Genomic DNA, 21,281 nt, shown 5'->3' with positions numbered 1-21,281 from the left:
AACCTCCTCTCTACTAATAATTAGCCTGATATGGTGGTTCGTGCCTGTAATCCAAGCTATTTTTTGGAACTGGAGATTGAGACAGGTGAATCACTTGGACTTTGGAAGCAGAGGTTGCAGGGAGCTGAGAACGTGCCATTGCACTCCACCCGGGGGGAGAAGAACAAAACGCCATCTAGAAAATAGAATAAAATATAAAGCTTTCCATCTTTTATGTATTTCTATTAATAGTGAAGCTTGATCCTGTTCTGATGTTCTTATTTCAGAAAAAGAAAAAAGGAAGCCATTGCTCATGTAAGGCAATTTTTTCAAATGCAGAAATTGAATAGTCCTGTCATTAACCACTTTTCAAAATGTATATACATTGGGTGAAGCTCATCAGTAAATAAGCCAATATGAACATCTTCTAAAAGTCATCTTTGAGATTCATTGTGTTAATACTATTTAAGTTGGGGTTCAGATAGATTTCATAATGTATGCATGCAGTATTTTCCCCAGTTAGATTCTGTCTTCTACATGTATGGAGGAAAGAGGACGTGTCTAGGTTGTATACCTCTTCTTATCTTTCTGGGGCTGCTCCTCTTTATTTTATATATATAGCTTGTATATATAAATACATACACACACACACACACACACACATATATACACACACACATATATATTTATATATAAATGTATGTATATATTTATAAATATATATACATAATATATACACATGTATATATAAATACATATATTTATATATTTTTAATTGCACTTTAAGTTCTGGGGTACATGTACAAAACATGCAGGATTGTTGCATGGGTACATACATGGCAATGTGGTTTGCTGCCTCCATCCTTGTCATCTATATCTGGCATTTCCCACGTTATCCCTTCCCAACACCCTAACCCCCTATTGTCCCTCCCCTATTTCCCACCACAGACACCAATGTGTGATGCTCCCTTCCCTGTGTCCATTTGTTGTCACTGCTCAATTTGTTGTCACCTGCCTGTGAGTGAGAACATGTAATGTTTGATTTTCTGTTCTTGTATCAGTTTGCTGAGAATGCTGGTTTCCAGATTAATCCATATCTCTATAAAGGACACAAACTCATCGTTTTTTATGGGTGGATAGCATTCCAAGGTGTATATGTGCCACATTTTCCCTGTCCAGTCTATCAGAGAAGGGTATTTGGGTTGGTTCCAGGCCTTTGCCATTGGAAAGAGTGCCTGAATGAACATACTTCTGCATGTGTCTTTATAATGGAATGATTTATTATCTTTTGAATATATATTCAGTAATGGGATTGCTGGGTCAAATGGGATTCCTGGGTCAAATGGGATTCCTATTTCTAGGTCCTTGAGGAATTGTCACACTGTATTTCACAATGGTTGAACTAATTTACATTCCCATAACAGTGTAAAAGTGTTCCTATTTCTCCACATCCTCTCCAGCATCTGTTGTCTCCAGATTTTTAAATGATCACCAGTCTAACTGGCATGAGATGGTATATCAATGCGATTTTTATTTGCATTTCTCTAATGACCAGTGATGATAAACATGTTTTCAAGTTCGTTGGCCTCATATATATCTTCTTTTGAAAAATACCTGTTCATATCCTTCGCCCACTGTCCCGACCTGCAGGACAACAACAGGAGCTCGAAGGGAGGGAGTGGGGATGGATGGGCAGGAGACGCAAAGAATGGAGACAAGACAGGAGTCTGATCAAGTCTCTTATTGTTGCTGAGCTCACAGCTTAAATAGGCCAGGCAGAGAGGCGGGGCAAAGGAAGCTTGCAGTTGGGAAATTCCGGCCTTCCTAAGTTTCAAAAACTGAAACTTACCAGCAGGAAACAGAAACTGAAACATTGAGCAGAGAAACAGAAACTGAAACATTACTAAAACTTATCAGTGAGGAAACAAAGACTGAAACTTGTCAACAGGAAACATTAAACTGAAACTTGTAGTCAGGAAACATTAAAGTGAAACTTATCAGCAGGAAAACAGGAACTGAAACTTAACTTGTGCAAACCACAACAGATCATAAAATGGTGGCTATTGCTGCCCACAGCCCACTCTTATGCCTTCTGTGCCCTACCCCTCCAACCCATACTTCAGCTCAGAGCAGCCTATCTTCTTTAGTCTTATAAATGTTTCCCTGGCCTTAGCTCTTCTGTGCATATTTGGCAGCCCTAACCCCCTTCCTCACTAGCCAGATACTCTCCTCCCAGGATAATCTCTATCTATCCCGAGACTCTCCTCCCAGTAAAAGCAGAGGATCATAAATTCATGCATGCATTCTCCTGCCGCTTTGGAATGATCTGTGTGCATGTCTACCTGTGACGTTCATCTTCTTCTTCATTATGGTTATGCATTTAACTCTTTTAGTAAGGACTGCATGGCATTACCTCTCTTAGATAGTTATAAGGTTCAATACATATTTATGAAAGGAATGGGCTTATGAGCAAATAAACCCATGCATTACAGGCAGTCTGTGAGTACACACTAGTCACCTTCTGGCTGCAGAGACCCCCATTCATCTTTCTGCCTTGGCTTACAAGATTAATCCCATATTCCTCTATGGCCAAGTGACAAAACAATTAATCATCCATATCTGTGTTGGCCAAGAAAACATTTTTTTTCACTCCTCCTCCTATAGGCAACTTTCCCTGTATGGAAACTAATGTAGTTAGATAATAAAAACCTCTTTCTCTACTTAAGATAGCAACACTAAGTAGAAACTTAACCTTGCCTTCTTAAAATACAGGAATATACAGTAAAATATGAATTACTAAATACGTTTTAATACAATTTTTCATGAAAAGCAATTATTCTTAGTTTTTTTTTGTGTGTGTTCTATTTCCTTATATTCTTGCTTAGATAACAAGATCACATTTGTTATCTGATGACTTTCTATGATGATGTAGATATGTAAGTGGCAATAAAATTAATAAATATTAAAAAACATTTGGCCTGGCACAGTGGCTCAGTTCTGCAATCCCAGAACTTTGAGAGGCTGAGGCAGGGGGATCACAAGGCCAAGAGATCAAGACCATCCTGGCCAACATGGTAATATTCCATCTCTACTAAAAGTACAAAAATTAGCTGGGCATTGTGGCATACACCAGTAGTCCCAGCTACTTGGGAGGCTGAGGCAGGGGAATTGCTTGAACCTGGTAGGCGGAGGTTGCAGTGAGGCCAGATGGAACCACTGCATTACAGTCTGTAGCCTGGAGACAGAGCAAGACTCTGTCTCAAAACATAAAATAAAATGAAATAAAATGAAATAAAATAAAATAAAATAAAATAAATAAATAAATAAATTATTTCTTACCCATAATGTTAACAGTAGTATATGTGACTGTGAGGTTCTTCTTTGATGTTAATTTTATTTTTACAATAGTCCTTCTTTTTCTTTTTTTCTTTTTGTTATAAGGCTTGGCTATTTCACCGAGGCTGGACTGTAGTTGTGTGATCTCAGCTCACTGCAACCAGGTCCACGTGATCTTCCCAGCTGTCTCTGGAATAGCTGGGACTAGAGGTGTGCACAACCATTTCTTGCTAATTTTTTGTAATTTTTATAGAGACCAGGTTTTACCATGTTGCTCAGAATGGTCTAGAACTTCTGAGCCCACTTCAGCCTACCAAAGGGCTGAGATTATGTTATTTTCCAAATTCTATACAAGGCATTTATCTTACATTCATAACATAAAGTGGTAGTTTAAATAGACTGATTTTGAAAATAACATAAATAAAGTACTAAATGTGAACATCAGAACACGTTTAAAAATGCTAGAAGAGTCTTCAGGATTAGTGAACAATTTATAAAATCATAGTTAAATTTTAATAATAGAATGGCTGTATTTTGAAGTATTTTAAAATTTTTCTTTAATGTTTAAAATCAGTTCTGCACAGAGGTTTTACAGAGGAAGGGTAGACATTAGGGAAGAAGAACTGAACTCAAGGCCTAGGTATGTTTTGTTAGGGTTTTTGTGTGTGTTAGTGCTTCAGCCACAAGGTGGGTTTATTTTTGAATAAACTTTAGCCAATTTTTTTTTTTCCTGTATCTTCTAATACCCACATTTACATAGCCCATGGTTGTGTTTAAACAAGATATTTAAGATAACTTGTTTTGTTTTAAAGACAATTGGTTATATTTACATGGATAAAGAGCAGCAGTTTATCAAAAAGGAATGAAAGGATTAAAAAATTAAGTGTACAGGGCGCCCCGCCTCCCCAGCATCGGCTCCTGGGCGGCGGGGTCCTCCCACTCTACCCCGGGCGGCGGGGTCCTCCCACTCTACCCCACGCCGCCTCATTACACTGGCCCTCGCCACACTAACGCCTCAGTGTGTGCCTCCTCCCAACCGCCTGTAGGCTCTGGGCCTCCGCCTGCTTCCCCACACCTGCTCATTGCAGCCCCGCTCCCCTTCACGCTGTCGCCCGGGACGCTCTTTCTCCCACACCTTTTCCGCCCTCCAGTCCCTCTCCCTGGGCCTGCTGCTGCTGCTCCAGATGAGGTGATGGTGACGGTCAACTTCTGGCAAGATCCAGATCAGGATTTACGTGGAGATCAAGTGCAGCGATGGCCAAATACATCAAGCAATGACAATATCTTTAAATGAAGATAATGAAAGTGTAACTTTCATTATAAATAGAAAGTGGAGATACAAAAGGCCAAGACATTGACCTGGAGGCCAACTTTTCATTTAACCCTGACGTTCCTGATGAAGAAATTAACCAGTGCAGAAACACCTCCACCTTCTGCGTCCTCAGCCAAAGTAAGCAAAATTGTAAAGAATCGAAGGATTGTGGCTTCTATTAAGAATGAGCCTCCGTCAAGAGATTAAATAGAGGGGTTGGTTCTGCACGTGCACGGTCCAGTTTCCTGAACTGTTTTCCTCTGCACGACAACATGGTAGTGTTTCAGATATATCTCCAGTTCAAGCTGCAAAAAATGAATTTGGACCCCCTTCACACAGAAAATCTAATTGTGTGAAATAACTAGAAAAACTGCAAGAGAAACTAGATAAAAGGAAATCCAAACAGCAAGAACTTAGGGGAAAAAAAAGCCCAGTATGTTGACGCTACAAACCCAAATTATGAAACTATGTGTATGATCACACTTTAGAGGAAGTTTGGATTATAGACTATTAACAACAGCAGATCCTATTGATGAACATAGGATATGTGTGTGTGTGTAAGAAAACGACCACTCAATAAAGAAGAAACTCAAATGAAATATCTTGATGTAATCACAATTGCTAGTAAAGATACTGTGATGGTACATGAACGAAAACAAAAAGTACATTTAACAAGGTGCCTAGAAAACCAAACATTTCGTTTTGATTATGCCTTTGATGACTCAGTTCCTAATGAAATGGTTTATAGGTTTACTGCTCAACCTCTCCTGTACTGCTCCACCGCTCAGGGAAAGCTCGGGGAAACTATATCGGAAAGCGGAAAGGCTACATGCTTTGTTTACGGGCAGACTGGAAGTGGAAAAGCTCACACTATGGGTGGTGACTTTTCAGGAAACAACCAAGATTGTTTAAAAGGAATTTATGCATTAGCAGCTCAAGATGTCTTTTTAATGCTAAAGAAACCAAACGGTTAGAAGCTAGAAGTTCAAGTATATGCAACCTTCTTTGAAATATATAGTGGAAAGGTGTTTGACTTACTAAATAGAAAAACAAAATTAAGAGTTCTAGAAAAAATGCAAAAAAACAAAACAAAACAAAACAAAACAAAACAAAACAAAACAAAACAAAACAAAAAAAAAAAAAAAAAAAAAAGAAAAACAAAACCAACCCAGACAAATGTGACAAGGTAGACTCAATAGTCTCCTTTAATTGACTAACCTGGTGAACCAGATATCCAGTTTACCCTATTGCTTTCTCATGGACCATTGCCACTAAAAATGTGCACTTGACTTCAGGATATACATAGGATGGAAAATTTTCTTGTTGACAGAAAGCCAGCCAATGATAACATGGTTTCTCTCTTATGACCTGCAGTTTCACAGGTTTTTTTAGGCATTGCAAGGACAAAGACTCTTCCTTTTAATAAAACTCATCCATTTTGTAAAAAAAAAAAAAAAAAAAAAGTTCTAGAAGATGGAAAACAGCAGGTTCAAGTTCTGGGATTACAGTAACAGGAAGTCAAATGTGTTGAAGATGTGCTGAAACTCATTGACATAGGCAACAGTTGCAGAATATCTGGTCAAACATCTGCAAATGCACATGCAGTGTTTCAGATTATTCTTACAAGGAAAGGAAAACTACAGGGCAAACTTTCTCTCATTGATTTGGCTGGAAATGAAAGAGGAGCTGATACTTCCAGTGCGAACAGGCAAACTAGGCTTGAAGGTGCTGAAATTAATTAAAGCCTTTTGGCACTCGAGTGCATCAGAGCCTTAGGTAGAAATAAACCTCATACTCCTCTACGTGCCAGTAACCTCACTGAGGTGTCAAGAGATTCTTTCATAGGTGAAAACTCTCATGCCTGCATGATTGCCACAATCTCTCCAGGAATGCCATCCTGTGAAAATACTCTTAATACATTAAGATATGCAAATAGGGTGAAAGAATTGACTGTAGATCCAACCGCTGCTGGTGATGTTCATCCAATAATGCACCATCCACCAAACCAGACTGATGACTTAGAGACACAGTGGGGTGTGGGGAGTTCCCATAAAAGAGATGTTCAAAAACTTCTTTGTGAACAAAATGAAGAAGTTTCTCCACAACTATTTACTTTCCATGAAGCTGTGTAACAGATGGTAGAAATGGAAGAACAAGTTGTAGAAGATCACAGGGCAGTGTTCCAGGAATCTCTTCGATGGTTAGAAGATGAAAAGGCTCTCTTAGAGATGACTGAAATAGACTGTCATGTCGATTTATATGCCACACAACTTGAAGCTATGCAGCAAAAAACAGACATTTTAACTGAGCTGTGGGATAAAGTGAAATCTTTCCATGCAGCTCTACAAGAAGAGGAAAAAGCCAGCAATCAAATCAACCCGAAGAGACTCTGTGCCCTTTAAACCGGCATTTTCTGCGAAAGGATCCCCAAAACCCTCACTACTGTAACATATAACGGTTCAGCTGTAAGTGCCATTTGAAAGTTTGAAATTTTAAAGTGTCTGTGGAAAATGTTTTGTCCTTCACCTTAAATTACATTTCAATTTTGTGAAACACTCTTTTTTTTCTACAAAATGCTTCTAGTCCAGGAGGCACAACAAAGAATTGGGATTAATGAAGCATTTTGTTTCATTTATGCAAATACTAATTTACTTTTTGGAGATCCTTGTCAATTTTATTTTCTATATGGTGAAGTAAGACTGTAGACTCAATCCAGACCCAGATAGTAGGGGAAAGCCACAGCATTTCCTTTTAACTCAGTTCAATTTTTATAGTGACACTGGGCAGTTTTAAGTCCTTTGCTTGCATGCATACCTCATCAGTGACTGTACATACCTTGCCCACTCCTAGAGACAGCTGTGCTCACCTTTTCCTGCTTTGTGCCTTGACTAAGGCTACTGACCCTAAATTTCTGAAGCACAGCCAAGAAAAATTGCATTCCTTATTTGTCATTGTAAAGTACCTTTGTGTGTACATTTTTACTGTGAGACATTTTTTTGTGTGTCTGACTAGTTAATTTTGCTGGATGTGCCATATCATTGAAGAGAACTAAAGTCTGTGACAGTGGATATAGCTGCTGGACCATTCCATCTTATATGTAAAGAAATCTGTATGATTTAAGACCATATAATGTGATTATATTTTTTCTTAGCATTTTCTTTTTAAAGAATTAAAACATAAACTAGTCGGTGTATAATAAAAAGTAATGAAATTATGAGAAGAGTTTTATCTTTAGAAAATACATATATATGCAGTGTGTGTGTCAGTGTGGTAATAACAAGACTAATAGTGCAATTTGATGCTTGCCAGTATGATTGCTTAATCTGAAGTGTTCATTAGCATGCTAAAATATACATTTTCTATGTACTGTTAAAGGAAGTTGGCTTCTGATGCATGAACATTTACATGTACTTTGAAAGTAGTCCATAATAGAAGTTACTTTAAGCCAAGTGTAGACAGTACATTACTCCCTTGAAAAAAAATTTACCCTCAAAAGAGTTGCCTTTCCCTTAAAAGGCAAATCTAACCCAAGCTCTATACAGTACCAAATATAAAACTTCATCATTATTTGATGAGAGTCACCAAATTCTCACTAATACATTGGTGTAGGGCATGCTACTTTTTAAACGGCAGCACTTATTTTTACAGATTGTTACTGTAAAAAAGAAAACTGGCCACTTTTCATGTAAATATTTTGTTAAAAGATTTTGTATATCTCTCTAGGAGTTTTTCTGCAGTTCCCAAGATAGAGTCTGGGAGTAGATTAACAACTAAAAATCTCCCAAGGATATCTTGTTTTGATTTATTTACTACAGGGAACTAACAGCTCATTCATAGGAGACAAAGGAAAGCTACGTATAGAGAGTCATATGAGCCAGATTCTTTTCTTTACTGTTCATAAAACCCAGAGAGTAGTTGTGAGAGATTCTAATACAATTGTGAAAAGCTCTGTAAACATGAAATCTAAAACAAATGTAGATTTTCATAATATGCTTATTAATAAATGAAATCTATGGAATGAGAAAAAAATGTACAAAGAATAAGGAAAGGCAGTATCTAATTATGTTTCTGGGTCAGGCTCTGCTATATAAAATTAATTTAGAATTAGAGTTTGGCAAATAATTTCTATAAAAATCTCAGCAGGAGTTTTTGCTGCAACTAACAGGCTGATTGGAAATTTGCATGGAAAGGTAGTGGATAGAACAAGCAAAAAGACCTAAAAAATAGGGAAGAAAGTTGGAAAGTTGCTGTTTCTCTATTTTAATAGGTACTATAAAGCTATAATAATCAAGATAGTAGGGAAATCATGGGTATAAATTTAGATCAATGACAGTTGTCCCGTAAACAACACAAGGGTTAGAACCCCTGAACAATAGAAAATTCACTTGTAAGTTTGTGCTTAACAACTAATAGCCTACTTGTTAACTGAAGCCTTAGCAATGACATAAACAGCTAATTAACACATCCTTTGTATATTATATACACAATAACAATATTCTCACAATAAGAGAAAAGAAAATGTTATTAAGAAAATTATAAGAGGCCAGGCGCGGTGGCTCAAGTCTGTAATCCCAGCACTTTGGGAGGCTGAGGCAGATGGATCACGAGGTCAAGAGATCGAGACCATCCTGGTCAACATAGTGAAACCCCGTTTCTACTAAAAATACAAAAAAAAATTAGCTGGGCATGGTGGTGCGTGCCTGTAATCCCAGATATTCAGGAGGCTGAGGAAGGAGAATTGCCTGAACCCAGGAAGCGGAGGTTGCAGTGAGCCGAGATTGCGCCATTGCACTCCAGCCTGGGCAACAAGAGCAAAACTCCGTCTCAAAAAAAAAAAAAAAAAAAAAAAAAGAAAATTATAAGAGAAAGTATATTTACTATTCATTAAATGGAAGTGAATCTTCTTGTAGGTTTTCATCCTCATATTCATGTTGAGTAGGCTAAGGAGGAGGAGGAAGAGGCATGTTTCATCTTTCTGTCTCAGGGATGTAGAGGAGGAAGAAATCAACATATAAGTGGATCTCCACAGTTTGGACCTGTGTGGTTCAGGTTTCATTTATGAAGTGTTTAGAAATAAATCTTTCAATTTATGGTCAGTAAATTTTTAACAATGGTGTCAAAAGAATTAAATAAGGCAAGGATAATCTTTTCAATACATAGTCAAGACACAATTGGTTAGTAGTATGTAAAAAGATGAATTTCAACTTTTACTTGTTATTACAACCCAAAATTTAAGCAAAATGAATGACAGATGTAAAGGTAAGAATTAAAACTCTTAAACTTTTAGGAAATATCAACAGCACAAGAGAAGTGTTCAGGGCCATAGATTGGGAAATATTTTTAAAATATGACCTCAAAAGTACAATCCTTAAAAGAAAATAATTGATTAGTTGAACCTCAAAAGTACAATCCTTTAAAGAAAAAAAAAATCATCAATTGAAAGTCATCAGCCAGACAGAGTCGCTCACGGCTGTAATCCCAGCACTTTGGGAGGCTGAGGTACATGAATCACAAAGTCAAGAGATTAAGACCATCCTGACCAATTTAATGAAATCCAGTCTCTACTTAAAAATGAAACAAAACAAACAAAACAAAACAAAACAAAACAAAACAAAACAAAACAAAACAAAACAACAAAAAAAAAAAACTGCCAGCTGTGATATCTGGGCTGGCTACTTGGGATAATCCCAGCTACTTGGAAGGCTGAGGCAGGAGAATCACTTGAACTCGGGAGGTGAAGGTGTCAGTGAGCTGAGATCATTCCACTACACTCCAGCCTGGGCAACAGAGTGAGATTCAGTCTCAAAGAAAAAAGCAAACATAGAAAGTCATAAAAACTAAAATCATTTACACTTTAAAGTCATCATAAAGAAAATCAAAAGACAAGCCATAAACTGGGAGGGGAGATTGGCTAAATATGTTCCTGATTGAAGACTTTTATCTAGATTTTTTTTTTTTTTTTAAAGGCCTGGCACGGTGGCTCACACCTGTCATCCCAGTACTTTCGGAGGCTGAGGTGTGTGGATCATGAGGTCAGGAGTTGTAGATCAGTCTGATCAATATGACTAAAACCTGTCTGTAGTGAAAATACAAAAATAATTAGCTGGGTGTGGCAGTTTTCACCTGTAGTCCCAGCTGCATGGGAGACTGAGATAGGAAAATTCCTTAAACTCACAAGTGGTGGTTGCAGTGTGCCAAGATCCTGCCACTGCACCCTGGTTGACAGAGGAAGTTTCTGTCTCAAAAAAAGAAAGAAGAAAAGTAAAAAAAAAATGAAATGAAAAAATCCATAAACATAAAGCAGAACTCTATTCAGTAAAAATATGTGAAGAAATTATTTTTTAATGGGAAAAAATAAATTACTAGGCATTTAACAAAAGACAATGTACAGGAGAAGACATTTAATATCATTAGTTATTAAACATTAGGTTAATGCAAATTAAACCTAAATGAGTTGGGTGCAATGCCTCATGCCTGTACAGTGAGTTGATTGAGGCCAGAAATTCAGGATGAGCCTGGCCAAAAAGGCAAGACCCATGTCTACTAAAAATATAAATATCAGCCAAGAATGGTAGTGCAGGCCTGTAATCCCCAGCTGCTTGACGGGATGAGGCATGAGAATTTGTTAAACCTAGGAGGTGGAGGTTATAGTAAGCCGAAATTGTACCACTGCACTCCAGCCTGGGCAACAGAGCAAGACTCTGTCTCAAAAAACAAGCAGAAAACCTACAATAAGACATTATTTTACACGCATTAGTATGGCTGTAACAACAACAACAACAAAATTTTAGAAGTGTTAGCTGGGTAATAGAGAAAATAGAAACCCTCTATCTTACCATTGATGAGAATGCCAGGTATTACAGCTGATTTAGAAAATAGTTTGTCAGTTTCTTAAAACATTAAACATAAATTTGCTTTGTGAAACAGCAGACTTCCTCCTAGATATTTCTGCAATAGTGATGAAAATAAGTTCTTGCAAAACACAAATAAATGTTCATAGCAGCATTATTAATAATAATCAAGTAGAAATAGACCAAATTTCATGCAACAAATACATGGATTTAAAAGATGTGGTATACCCATACAATGGAAAATAGCCACAAAAGGTAATGAAGTATTGATGCATGCTACAATATGGACAGACCTTGAAAACATTATGCTAAGTAAAAGAAGCTAGACACAAGAGACAACATATTATATTAGTTCATTTATATGAAATGCATAGAAAAGGCAAATCTTACAAAGACAGTAAGTAGGTCAGCAAGGCTATCACACCCATACACCCACACAAGTCGAGTTTTAAAGGATTTTAAGATCCATGGAGTCAACATAACTTAGCTTTTGTTTGAGTATAGAAAGAGCAATATCAAGTCTTAGTTTCAAAATATTTTTTAACCTCTTCTGATTTTTGTAGAAGGAAATAGTTTTTTTCATTTGCAAGTGTTAAACATGACAGTATTTTTCCTCTGTCTTAATCCACTTATCCTAGAATCCTATAGGAAGACAAAGACTATTTTAATTGATTGATACAGCTAAAGTTGGTGATAATTGAATATACACACATGGGACACATCTGTGTATAAAAATAAACAATGCAGCCAATTTCATAAGTAATAGAAGCAAAATTAAATTTTCACACTTCTTACATTTGAAAGGTATAAAAACCAAAATGGTGCTCTGTACACAAAGAGCATAAGCTATTTTTATGCTGTTCTTAAGGGCCTCTTCCTGAATATTGCCTACATTAAAATTCCTATGCAGATCTTATTGAAGTAATCAGGGTATGTGACTTCGATTTTTATTTTCTTCAACTAAAAGTACGAATAAGTTTCAAATGATACTTAATAACTATTTTAAGCACAGAGGATGGTCCATTTTTGTCCTGACTTAAATACTTACTCCATGTAGTAGATTTTAATAGAAGAAAACAAGAGTCAATAATGGGTAGTGGTTCTCTAAACACAGAATAGAGGTAAATCTTAGTGATTTAAATTAATCACATTTCTGACTTTCAGAGACTATGAATTTTTAAGTTTTCAATGCATGAAGTTAATGTCAATATTAAGGCACTTTGATTAAAGCCCCCCCCGCCATGTTTATATAGTGTGTTTTTCTCTGCCTTATAAAAAATTTCTAACTGTGGTATATCAGTGACATTTCAAAATTTATTTAAATTACAATATGTTAAAATCAGAAGATTGTCAAATACACCATATGCATTTCTTTTTAGAATGTGAGAAATAACTTAATAACTTTAATAATTTAATTTCCTCTTTTTTAAAAGCAACTCACATTAGCTATTTTTTCCTGATAGCATCATTTTAACTCTCAACTGCATATTCACAGAATATCTAACATTTTTTACAAGTAATATTTTCAGTTTGTTCTTCCTGACATCTTTATGTTTATATACCTCATTTTTTAAAATATCCAAATATAACCAATTTCAAGTTTTTGTGTTGCATTCTTTTTTTTTTAATCTTCTTTTACTAGGCAGCATTTCTCCCTTCTGAATTTTTTGCAAACCTGCTGTTTTTGAAATCTCTTTTATTCATTTATGTTCCTTCTCAATATGATCCTAGGAGACAACAGAAATAAAAACACAGGTGATATAAACAGTAATGACCATGGTGGAGATGAAGGTATTTTTTTGTTTCTTCAAAGCTCAACCCTGATGCATGATTTTATATCTGTCTCTCTCGCTCTCTCTTTTTTATTTCAGTGTGTTTTCCCTTCATTTATTTAAAACTAGTACACCTTGGTGTGTTTTTGTTTTCTTCTTGTATAAAAACCACTGTTGTTTTTAACCCGTTACCATGGGAGACAAATTACTGTGTGAAGTACAAACATTGTCTCTATACAAGAAATGAGTAATGAACTACTGTTTACAGAGAATCCCATCGTGTTTTTGTTTGTTTGTTTGTTTGTTTGTTTTTGATTTGGTCACAAGAAAACACAATGGAATTTTAAAACGTGCATGTACAGTCTCTTTTCTTCCATTCCAATGTTTTGTAAGTTAATGTACTACTTTCGAGCTTTGGTTTTCTTAATTATTTTTGTAAACTGGAAAACTCTGCAGCATCTTAGAAGAATTTTTTTGGAAGGACGAACATTTTAGTTTAGTTTGGTTTTGTCTTTTCTTTGCAAGCATACCGATTCCAACACAGGTTCCGAATAATCTGCTCACAGTGTAGTAATATCAGTAAGTGTTTTAATGTGATCCTGTCATTCAACCCTGATGCTTTCAGGACTGCCTTTCACAGCATTTAAAGAAAAAAAATCTAAGAGTATCTGAGAACTGAAAAAGGAGAAAAAGCTAGCTATATGCATCTTTCTTTTCACACCACAGCAATTTTGAACAACAAATTTTTCTCCTTAAAATGTTTTGTTGCTATGAAGTTTCTTCTTAAGGCTATAGAATTGCTAAGTAGATAATCTACCAGAAGTGGAAGAACTTTTAATAGAGATGGAGGGTCTGAGGCACTCTTGCAGAAAACTCATACACTGCTTCTCTGCCCTTTCTATAGAATAAATGTTTGTTTTTTAAAAAGAGGAAAAATAACAAGAAAGTACTCAAGCAAGCCCTTTCCCATTGCTGTGGCTTTATAGGATTAGCTAAAAGCATATTTTTGTTTGACATCTGGGGAGCAAAATGCAGGGAACTCCATATATTTTTTCTAAACAACAAGGCCGTGGGTAAACCGTTGGGTCTCTGTCTGAAAGGCAACTTAAGGCCCCAAAATGAGTGCGGAATTATCCTTGCTGGTCAAGTCCCACTTCTCTGAAAGGGTCTTTTGACCAGTACTTGTAGTTGCTCCCCTCCTTGCTTATCTTCATAAATGAACTCTTCTCCAAGAAAAGAAGTCTTGCCGACACCCTTTTCTTGACTGGTCTTCCCTTAACATTTTTATTATGATTTTTACTGAACCCATAGGTCTATCATTGCCTTAAGTAGCTCTCCAAGAGATCCCAATTCTGATGGACACATAAGAGCAGAATCTGTACCTGCACAGGTACCCGTTTCTGTGATAAGGGCTTCCAAATGCCTGACATTTTATCCGCATTGAGCAGATGCATAAAAATGAAATAAACTTCTGTTTTCTCATACCTTATACTGCTTTAATTGGTATACTGTTTGGCCTTTTCCAGTGTATTTTCTTTCTTATAATTAAGATCTGTTTTTACAGTGTTCCCAGTTAATGTTTATTACATTAACCTGCCATCTAATTTTTTTTTTTTTATTTAAGGTTTTGGGGGTACACGTCAAGAACATGCAAAATTGTTGCATAGGTATACACATGGCAGTATGGTTTTCTTCCTTCCATCCCCTTGCTCTATCTGTCGTTTCTCCCCATGCTATCCCTTCCCACCTCCGCATATCCCCGTCCCTCTCCCATTTCCCCCCAATGAACCCGAGTGTGTAGTGCTCCCCTCCCTGTGTCCATGTGTTCTCATTGTTCAACACCCGCCTATGAGTGAGAATATGCGGTGTTTGATTTTCTGCTCTTGTGTCAGTTTGCTGAGAATGATGGTTTCCAGGTTCATCCTGGTCCCTACAAAGGACATGAACTCATCGTTTTTGATGGCTGCGTAATATTACATGGTGTATATGGACCACATTTTCCCTATCCTGTCTATCATCGTTGGGAATTTGGGTTGGTTTCAGGTCTTTGCTATTGTAAACAGTGCTGCAATGAACATTCGTGTGCATGTGTCCTTATAGTAGAATGACTTATAATCCTTTGGATATATACCCAGTAATGGGATTGCTGGGTCAAATGCAATTTCCATTTTTAGGTCCTTGAGGAATAGCCACACTGTCTTCCACAATGGTAGAATTAATTTACATTCCCACAAACAGTGTAAAAGTGTTCCTATTTCTCCACATCCTCTCCAGCATCTGTTGTTTCCAGATTTTTTAATGATCACCATTCTAACTGGAGTGAGATGGTATCTCAATGTGGTTTTGATTTGCATTTCTCTAATGACCAGTGATGATGAGCATTTTTTCATATGTTTGTTGGCCTCCTGTATGTCTTTTGTAAAGTATCTGTTCATATCCTTTGCCCATTTTTGAATGGACTTGTTTTTTACTTGTAGATCTGTTTTAGTTCATTGTAAATTCTGGATATCAGCCCCTTGTCAGATGGGTAGACTGCAAAAATTTTTTCCCATTCTGTTGGTTGCCGATTCACTCTACTGACTGTTTCTTTTGCCGTGCAGGAGCTGTGGAGTTTGATTAGGTCCCCTTTGTCTATTTTGTCTTTTGTTGCCATTATTTTGGCGTTTTGGTCATGAAGTCCTTGCCTATGCCTATGTACTGAATGGTTTTGCCTAGATTTTCTTCTAAGGTTTTTATGGTGTTAGGTCTGATTGTTTAAGTCTTTAATCCATCTGGAGTTAATTTTGGTGTAAGGTGTTAGGAAGGGGTCCTGTTTCTGCTTTCTGCACATGGCTAGCCAGTTTTCCCAACACCATTTATTAAACAGGAAATCCGTTCCCCCTTGCTTGTTTTTGTCAGGTTTGTCAAAGATCAGATGGTTGTGGGTATGTTGTATTTCCTCTGAGGCCTCTGTTCTGTTCCATTGGTCTATATCTCTGTTTTGGTACCAGTACCATGCTGTTTTGATTACTGTAGCCTTGTAGTATAGTTTGAAGTCCGGTAGTGTGATGCCTCCTGCTTTGTTCTTTTTGCTTAGAACTGACTTGGCTATGCAGGCTCTCTTTCAGTTCCATATGAAGTTTATGGTCTTTTTTTTCCAGTTCTGTGAAGAAAGTCGTTGTTAGCTTGATGGGAATAGCGTTGAATCTGTAAATTACTTTGGGTGGTATAGCCATTTTCATGATGTTGATTCTTCCTAACCATAAATATGGAATGTTTCTCTATCTGTTTGTGTCCTCTCTTATTTCATTGAGCAATGGCTTGTAGTTCTCCTTGAAGAGGTCCTTTACGTTCCTTGTTAGTTGTATTCCTAGGTATTTTATTCTCTTTGTAGCAATTGTGAATGGCAGTTCGTTCTTGATTTGGCTCTCTTTAAGTCTGTTACTGGTGTATAGGAATGCTTGTGATTTTTGCACATTGATTTTGTATCCTGAGACTTTGCTGAAGTTGTTTATCAGTTTCAGGAGATTTTGGGCTGAGATGATGGGGTCTTCCAGATATACAATCATGTCATCTGCAAATAGAGACAATTTGATTTCCTCCTTTCCAATTTGAATACCCTTTATTACTTTTTCTTGCCTGATTTCTCTGGCTAGAACTACTAGTACTATATTGAATAGGAGTGGTGATAGAGGGCATCCTTGTCTCTTGCCAGATTTCAAAGGGAATGCTTCCAGTTTTTGCTCATTCAGTATGATATTGGCTGTTGGTTTGTCATAAATAGCTTTTATTGTTTTGAGATACGTTCCATCAATACCTAGTCTATTGAAGGTTTTTAGCATAAAGGGCTGTTGAATTTTGTCAAAAGACTTCTCTGCATCAATTGAGATAATCATGTGGTTTTTGTCTTTGGTTCTGTTTATGTGGTGAATTACGTTTATGGACTTGCGTATGTTGAACCAGGCATCCCTGGGATGAATCCTACTTGATCATGGTGGATGAGCTTTTTGATATGCTGTTGCAGCCAGTTTGCCAGTTTTTTATTGAATATTTTTGCATCTATGTTCATCATGGATATTGGCCTGAAATTTTCTTTTCTTGTTGAGTCTCTGCCGGGTTTTGGTATCAGGATGATATTTGTCTCATAAAATGATTTGGGAAGGATTCCCTCTTTTTGGATTGTCTGGAATAGTTTCAGAAGGAATGGTATCAGCTCCTCCTTGTATGTCTGGTAGAATATGGCTGTGAACCCATCTGGACCTTGGCATTTTTTGGTTGGTAGGCACTTAATTGCTGCCTCGACTTCAGACCTTGTTATTGGTCTATTCAGGGTTTTGGAATCTTCCGGGTTTAGGCTTGGGAAGATGCAGGTGTCCAGGAATTTATTCATTTCTTCCAGGTTTACTAGTTTATGTGCATAGAGTTGTTTGTAATAATCTCTGATGATGGTTTGGATTTCTGTGGAATCTGTGGTGATATCCCCTTTATCGTTTTTTATTGCTTCAATTTGGTTATTCTCTCTTTTCTTTTTAATTAATATGGCTAGTGGTCTGTCTATTTTATTGATCTTTTTGAAAAACCAGCTCCTGGATTTATTAATTTTTTGAAGAGATTTTTGTGTCTCTATTTCCTTCAGTTCTGCTCTGATCTTAGTTATTTTCTGTCTTCTGGGAGGTTTTGAGTTTTTTTGATCTTGCTCCTCTACCTCTTTCAATTTTGATGATAGGGTGTCAATTTTAGATCTCTCCTTTCTTCTCATGTGGGCATTAATTGCTATATATTTTCCTCTAGCAACTGCTTTAAATGTGTCCCAGAGATTCTGGTACGTTGTGTCTTCATTCTCATTGGTTTTGAAGAACATCTTTATTTCTGTCTTCATTTCATTGTTTATCCAGTCAACATTCAAGAGCAAGTTGTTCAGTTTTCATGAAGCTGTGCGGTTCTGACTTAGTTTCTGCATTCTGAGTTCTAACTCGATTGCACTGTGGTCTGAGAGACAGTTTTTTATGATTTCCGTTCTTTTGCATTTGCTGAGTGATTTATTGCCAATTATGTGGTCAATTTTAGAGTAGGTGTGATGTGGTGCTGAGAAGAATGTATATTCTGAGGATTTGGGGTGGAGAGTTCTGTAAATGTCTATTAGGTTGCTTGTTCCCAGTCTGTATTCAGGTCCTGGATATTCTTGTTGATTTTCTGTCTGGTTGATCTGTCTAATATTGACAATGGCGTGTTAAAGTCTCCCAGTATTATTGTGTGGGAATCTAAGTCTCTTTGTAAGTCATTAAGAACTTGCCTTATGTATCTGGGTGCTCCTGTATTGGGTGCATATAAATTTAGGATCGTTAGCTTTTCTTGTTGCAGTGATCATTTTACCATTATGTAATGTCCTTCTTTGTCTCTTTTGATCTTTGTTGCTTTAAAATCTATTTTATCAGAGATGAGAATTGCAACTCCTGCTTTTTTTTTTTTTTTTTTTTTTTTTTTTTTTTGCTCTTCATTTGCTTCCTAGATCTTCCTCCATCCCTTTATTTTGAGCCTTTGTGTATCCTTGCATGTAAGGTGAGTTTCCAGGATACAGCACACTGATGGGTTTTGGCTTTTTATACTATTTGCCAGTCTGTATCTTTTGATTGGGCATTTAGTCCATTTATATTTAGGGATAGTATTGTTATGTGTGAATTTGATGCTGTCATTTTGATGTTACCTGGCTGTTTTGTTGGTTAGTTGATGCAGCTTCTTGATTGTGTTGATGCTCTTTTACCATTTGATGTGATTTTGGAGTGGCTGGTGCTGGTTGTTCTTTTATATGTGTAGAGCCTCTTTCAGGAGTTCTTGTAGAGCAGGTTTGGTGGTGATGAAATCTCTGAGTGCTTGCTTGTTCACAAAGGATTTTATTTTTTCTTCAGTTATGAAACTTAGTTTGCCTGGTCAGGAGATTCTGGGTTGAAAGTTCTTTTCTTTAAGGATGTTGAATATTGGCCCCCAATCTCTTCTGGCTTGTAGGGTTTCTGCTGAGAGATCTGCTGTGAGTCTAATGGGCTTCCCTTTTTGGGTAACCCGACCTTTCTCTCTGCTACCCTTAGCATTTTGTCTTTCATTTCAACCCTAGTGAATCTGACAATTATGTGCCTTGGGGTTTCTCTTCTTGAGGAATATCTTTGTGGTGTTCTCTGTATTTCCTGTATTTGAATATTGGTCTGCCTTGCTACGTTGGGGAAGTTTTCCTGGATGATATCCTGAAGAGTATTTTCAAGCTTGGATTCATTCTTTTCATCACATTCAGGTACACCTATCAGATGTCAATTAGGTCTTTTCACACAGTCCCACATTTCTTGAAGATTTTGTTCATTCCTTTTTGTGCTTTTTTCTCTGTTTTTGCCTTCTCTTTTTATTTCATTGAGTTGATCTTCGACCTCTGATATCCTTTCTTCTGCTTGGTCAATTCGGCTGTTGAAGCTTGTGCATGCTTCACGAAGTTCTCGTGTTGTGTTTTTCAGCTCCATCAATTCACTTATATTCCTCTCTATGCTGTCCATTCTCGTTAGCATTTAGTACAATCTTTTTTCAAGTTCCTAGTTTCTTTGCGTTGGGTTAGACCATGTTCTTTTAGCTCACTCTAATGAGCTTCTACCCACCTTCTGAAGTCTGGTTCTGTCATTTCATCACCCTCCTTCTCCATCCGGTCTGGTTCCCTTGCTGGTGAGGAGTTGTGATCCCTTTTAGGAGGAGAGGTGTTCTGGTTTCGGGAGTTTTCATCCTTTTTGCCCTGGTTTCTTCCCATATTTGTGGGTTTATCCACCTGTTGTCTTTGTAGTTGCTATCTTTCAGATTGGGTCTCTGAGTGAGCTTCTAGTTCGTGGATTCTGAAGTTACTTCTTCTTCTTCTTCTTCTTTTTTTTTTTTTTTAAGCTTTCCTTCTAACAGTCTGGCCCCTCTGCTGTAGGACTACTGAGGTCGTCTACTGGCCCTGCTTGACTGGGGATCACCTGCAGCAGCTGCAGAACAGTAAGAGTTGCTGCCAGTTTCCTCTTCCGCTATCTTTGTCCCGGAAGGGTGCTCGCCTACTGTCAGTTTGTTCTCTTCTTTATGAGGCGAGTCTTTGTATCTATGGGGGTCAGGGAGCTCCTTGTGGAAACAGTCTATCTTTTATTGGGGCTTAAGTCCTGAGTTGTGAGCTCTGTTGTTCGTTCAGACCTGCTGGGCAGGTACGTTTAGGGCTGCTGCAGCTGAACTCATAAAGCACTTTTTGTTCCCAGGTGCTCTGTTCCGGGGAGTTGGGGCTTTATGAGTTTCCGTTGCGTTACTGCCTTTATTGATTTTTCTTTTGGGTCTGACCCGCCCAGATAGCAGCACGCCTAGCCACTGCGTGCACGCAGAGGCTTTGCTGAGCTGCTGTGGGCTCCGCCCAACTGCCCTGTGCTCTTCCCTGCAGTCCTGTTTATGTAGGCGTAAACAGGACTGTCTCTGCAATTGTGGCCCAGCCTCTGTTATGGTCGACTCTCTATGTTGTGGCAGGTTCCCTCGGCAAAGGCACATTGCCTCGGGGGCAGGGGCCCGCCTCCGTAATGGTGGAGAGTCTCAGTAATGGTGGACTCCCCACCCCCACCGAGCCAGATGGTCCCAGGTTCAGCTATGCTTGGTTTGAAAGGCTCAACCCAGAGAGTTTCCAATTACTGTTTTTGTTTTCCTTGTTGTTGGGGGTGGGGGGCTGGGACCAATGGAGCTTGATCACCTGGCTCCCTGACTCAGAGTCTTTTCTTTTAAATTGAACAACCCCATGTTCCAGTCACTTATTGAAAACGCACTGGGATCTCCCACGCTGCAACTCACCGAGTCAGCTCAAAGAGCCGCGCTGGCTCCTGGAGGATTTTTTGCCTAGGAATCTCCTGGCCTGGTTCACTATTTCAGATGAATGGGCAACTGTGCCATCTCAGGGCTCCGATCGCCAGCTAAGAGGGCTCCCAGACCAGTGGCTTTTGTCAAGAGAACTGCCGCAACACAGCGTGGTCACAGCAGCCGCGTGGGTTGAATCAGCCCCACGAGGGCTGAAAC

At 37.9% G+C, this 21,281-nt stretch overlaps 1 protein-coding gene and 1 pseudogene across 3 annotated transcripts in view; both read left to right on the top strand.

The window, feature by feature from the left end:
• LOC141582918 (neuroligin-4, X-linked-like) overlaps nt 1-21,281 on the top strand; it is a 222,465-nt gene that overhangs the window by 77,010 nt on the left and 124,174 nt on the right. Inside the window, exon 2 of one of the 3 annotated variants that reach the window (XM_074392379.1) lies at nt 13,210-13,269. The exons of 1 other annotated variant lie outside the window; for it this stretch is intronic. In XM_074392379.1, coding sequence (XP_074248480.1) covers nt 13,210-13,269 — 60 coding nt within the window. The remainder of the gene's footprint in view (nt 1-13,209; nt 13,270-21,281) is intronic. One more of the 3 variants, XM_074392380.1, reaches the window with a different exon arrangement.
• LOC141582919 (kinesin-like protein KIF2A) lies at nt 4,575-7,029 on the top strand (annotated as a pseudogene).

The sequence above is a fragment of the Saimiri boliviensis genome, chromosome Y, assembly GCF_048565385.1.
Source record: "Saimiri boliviensis isolate mSaiBol1 chromosome Y, mSaiBol1.pri, whole genome shotgun sequence".
Lineage (NCBI taxonomy): Eukaryota > Metazoa > Chordata > Mammalia > Primates > Cebidae > Saimiri > Saimiri boliviensis.
Note: the sequence above shows the minus strand (reverse complement) of the source record. Positions and strands in the feature narration are given on the sequence as shown.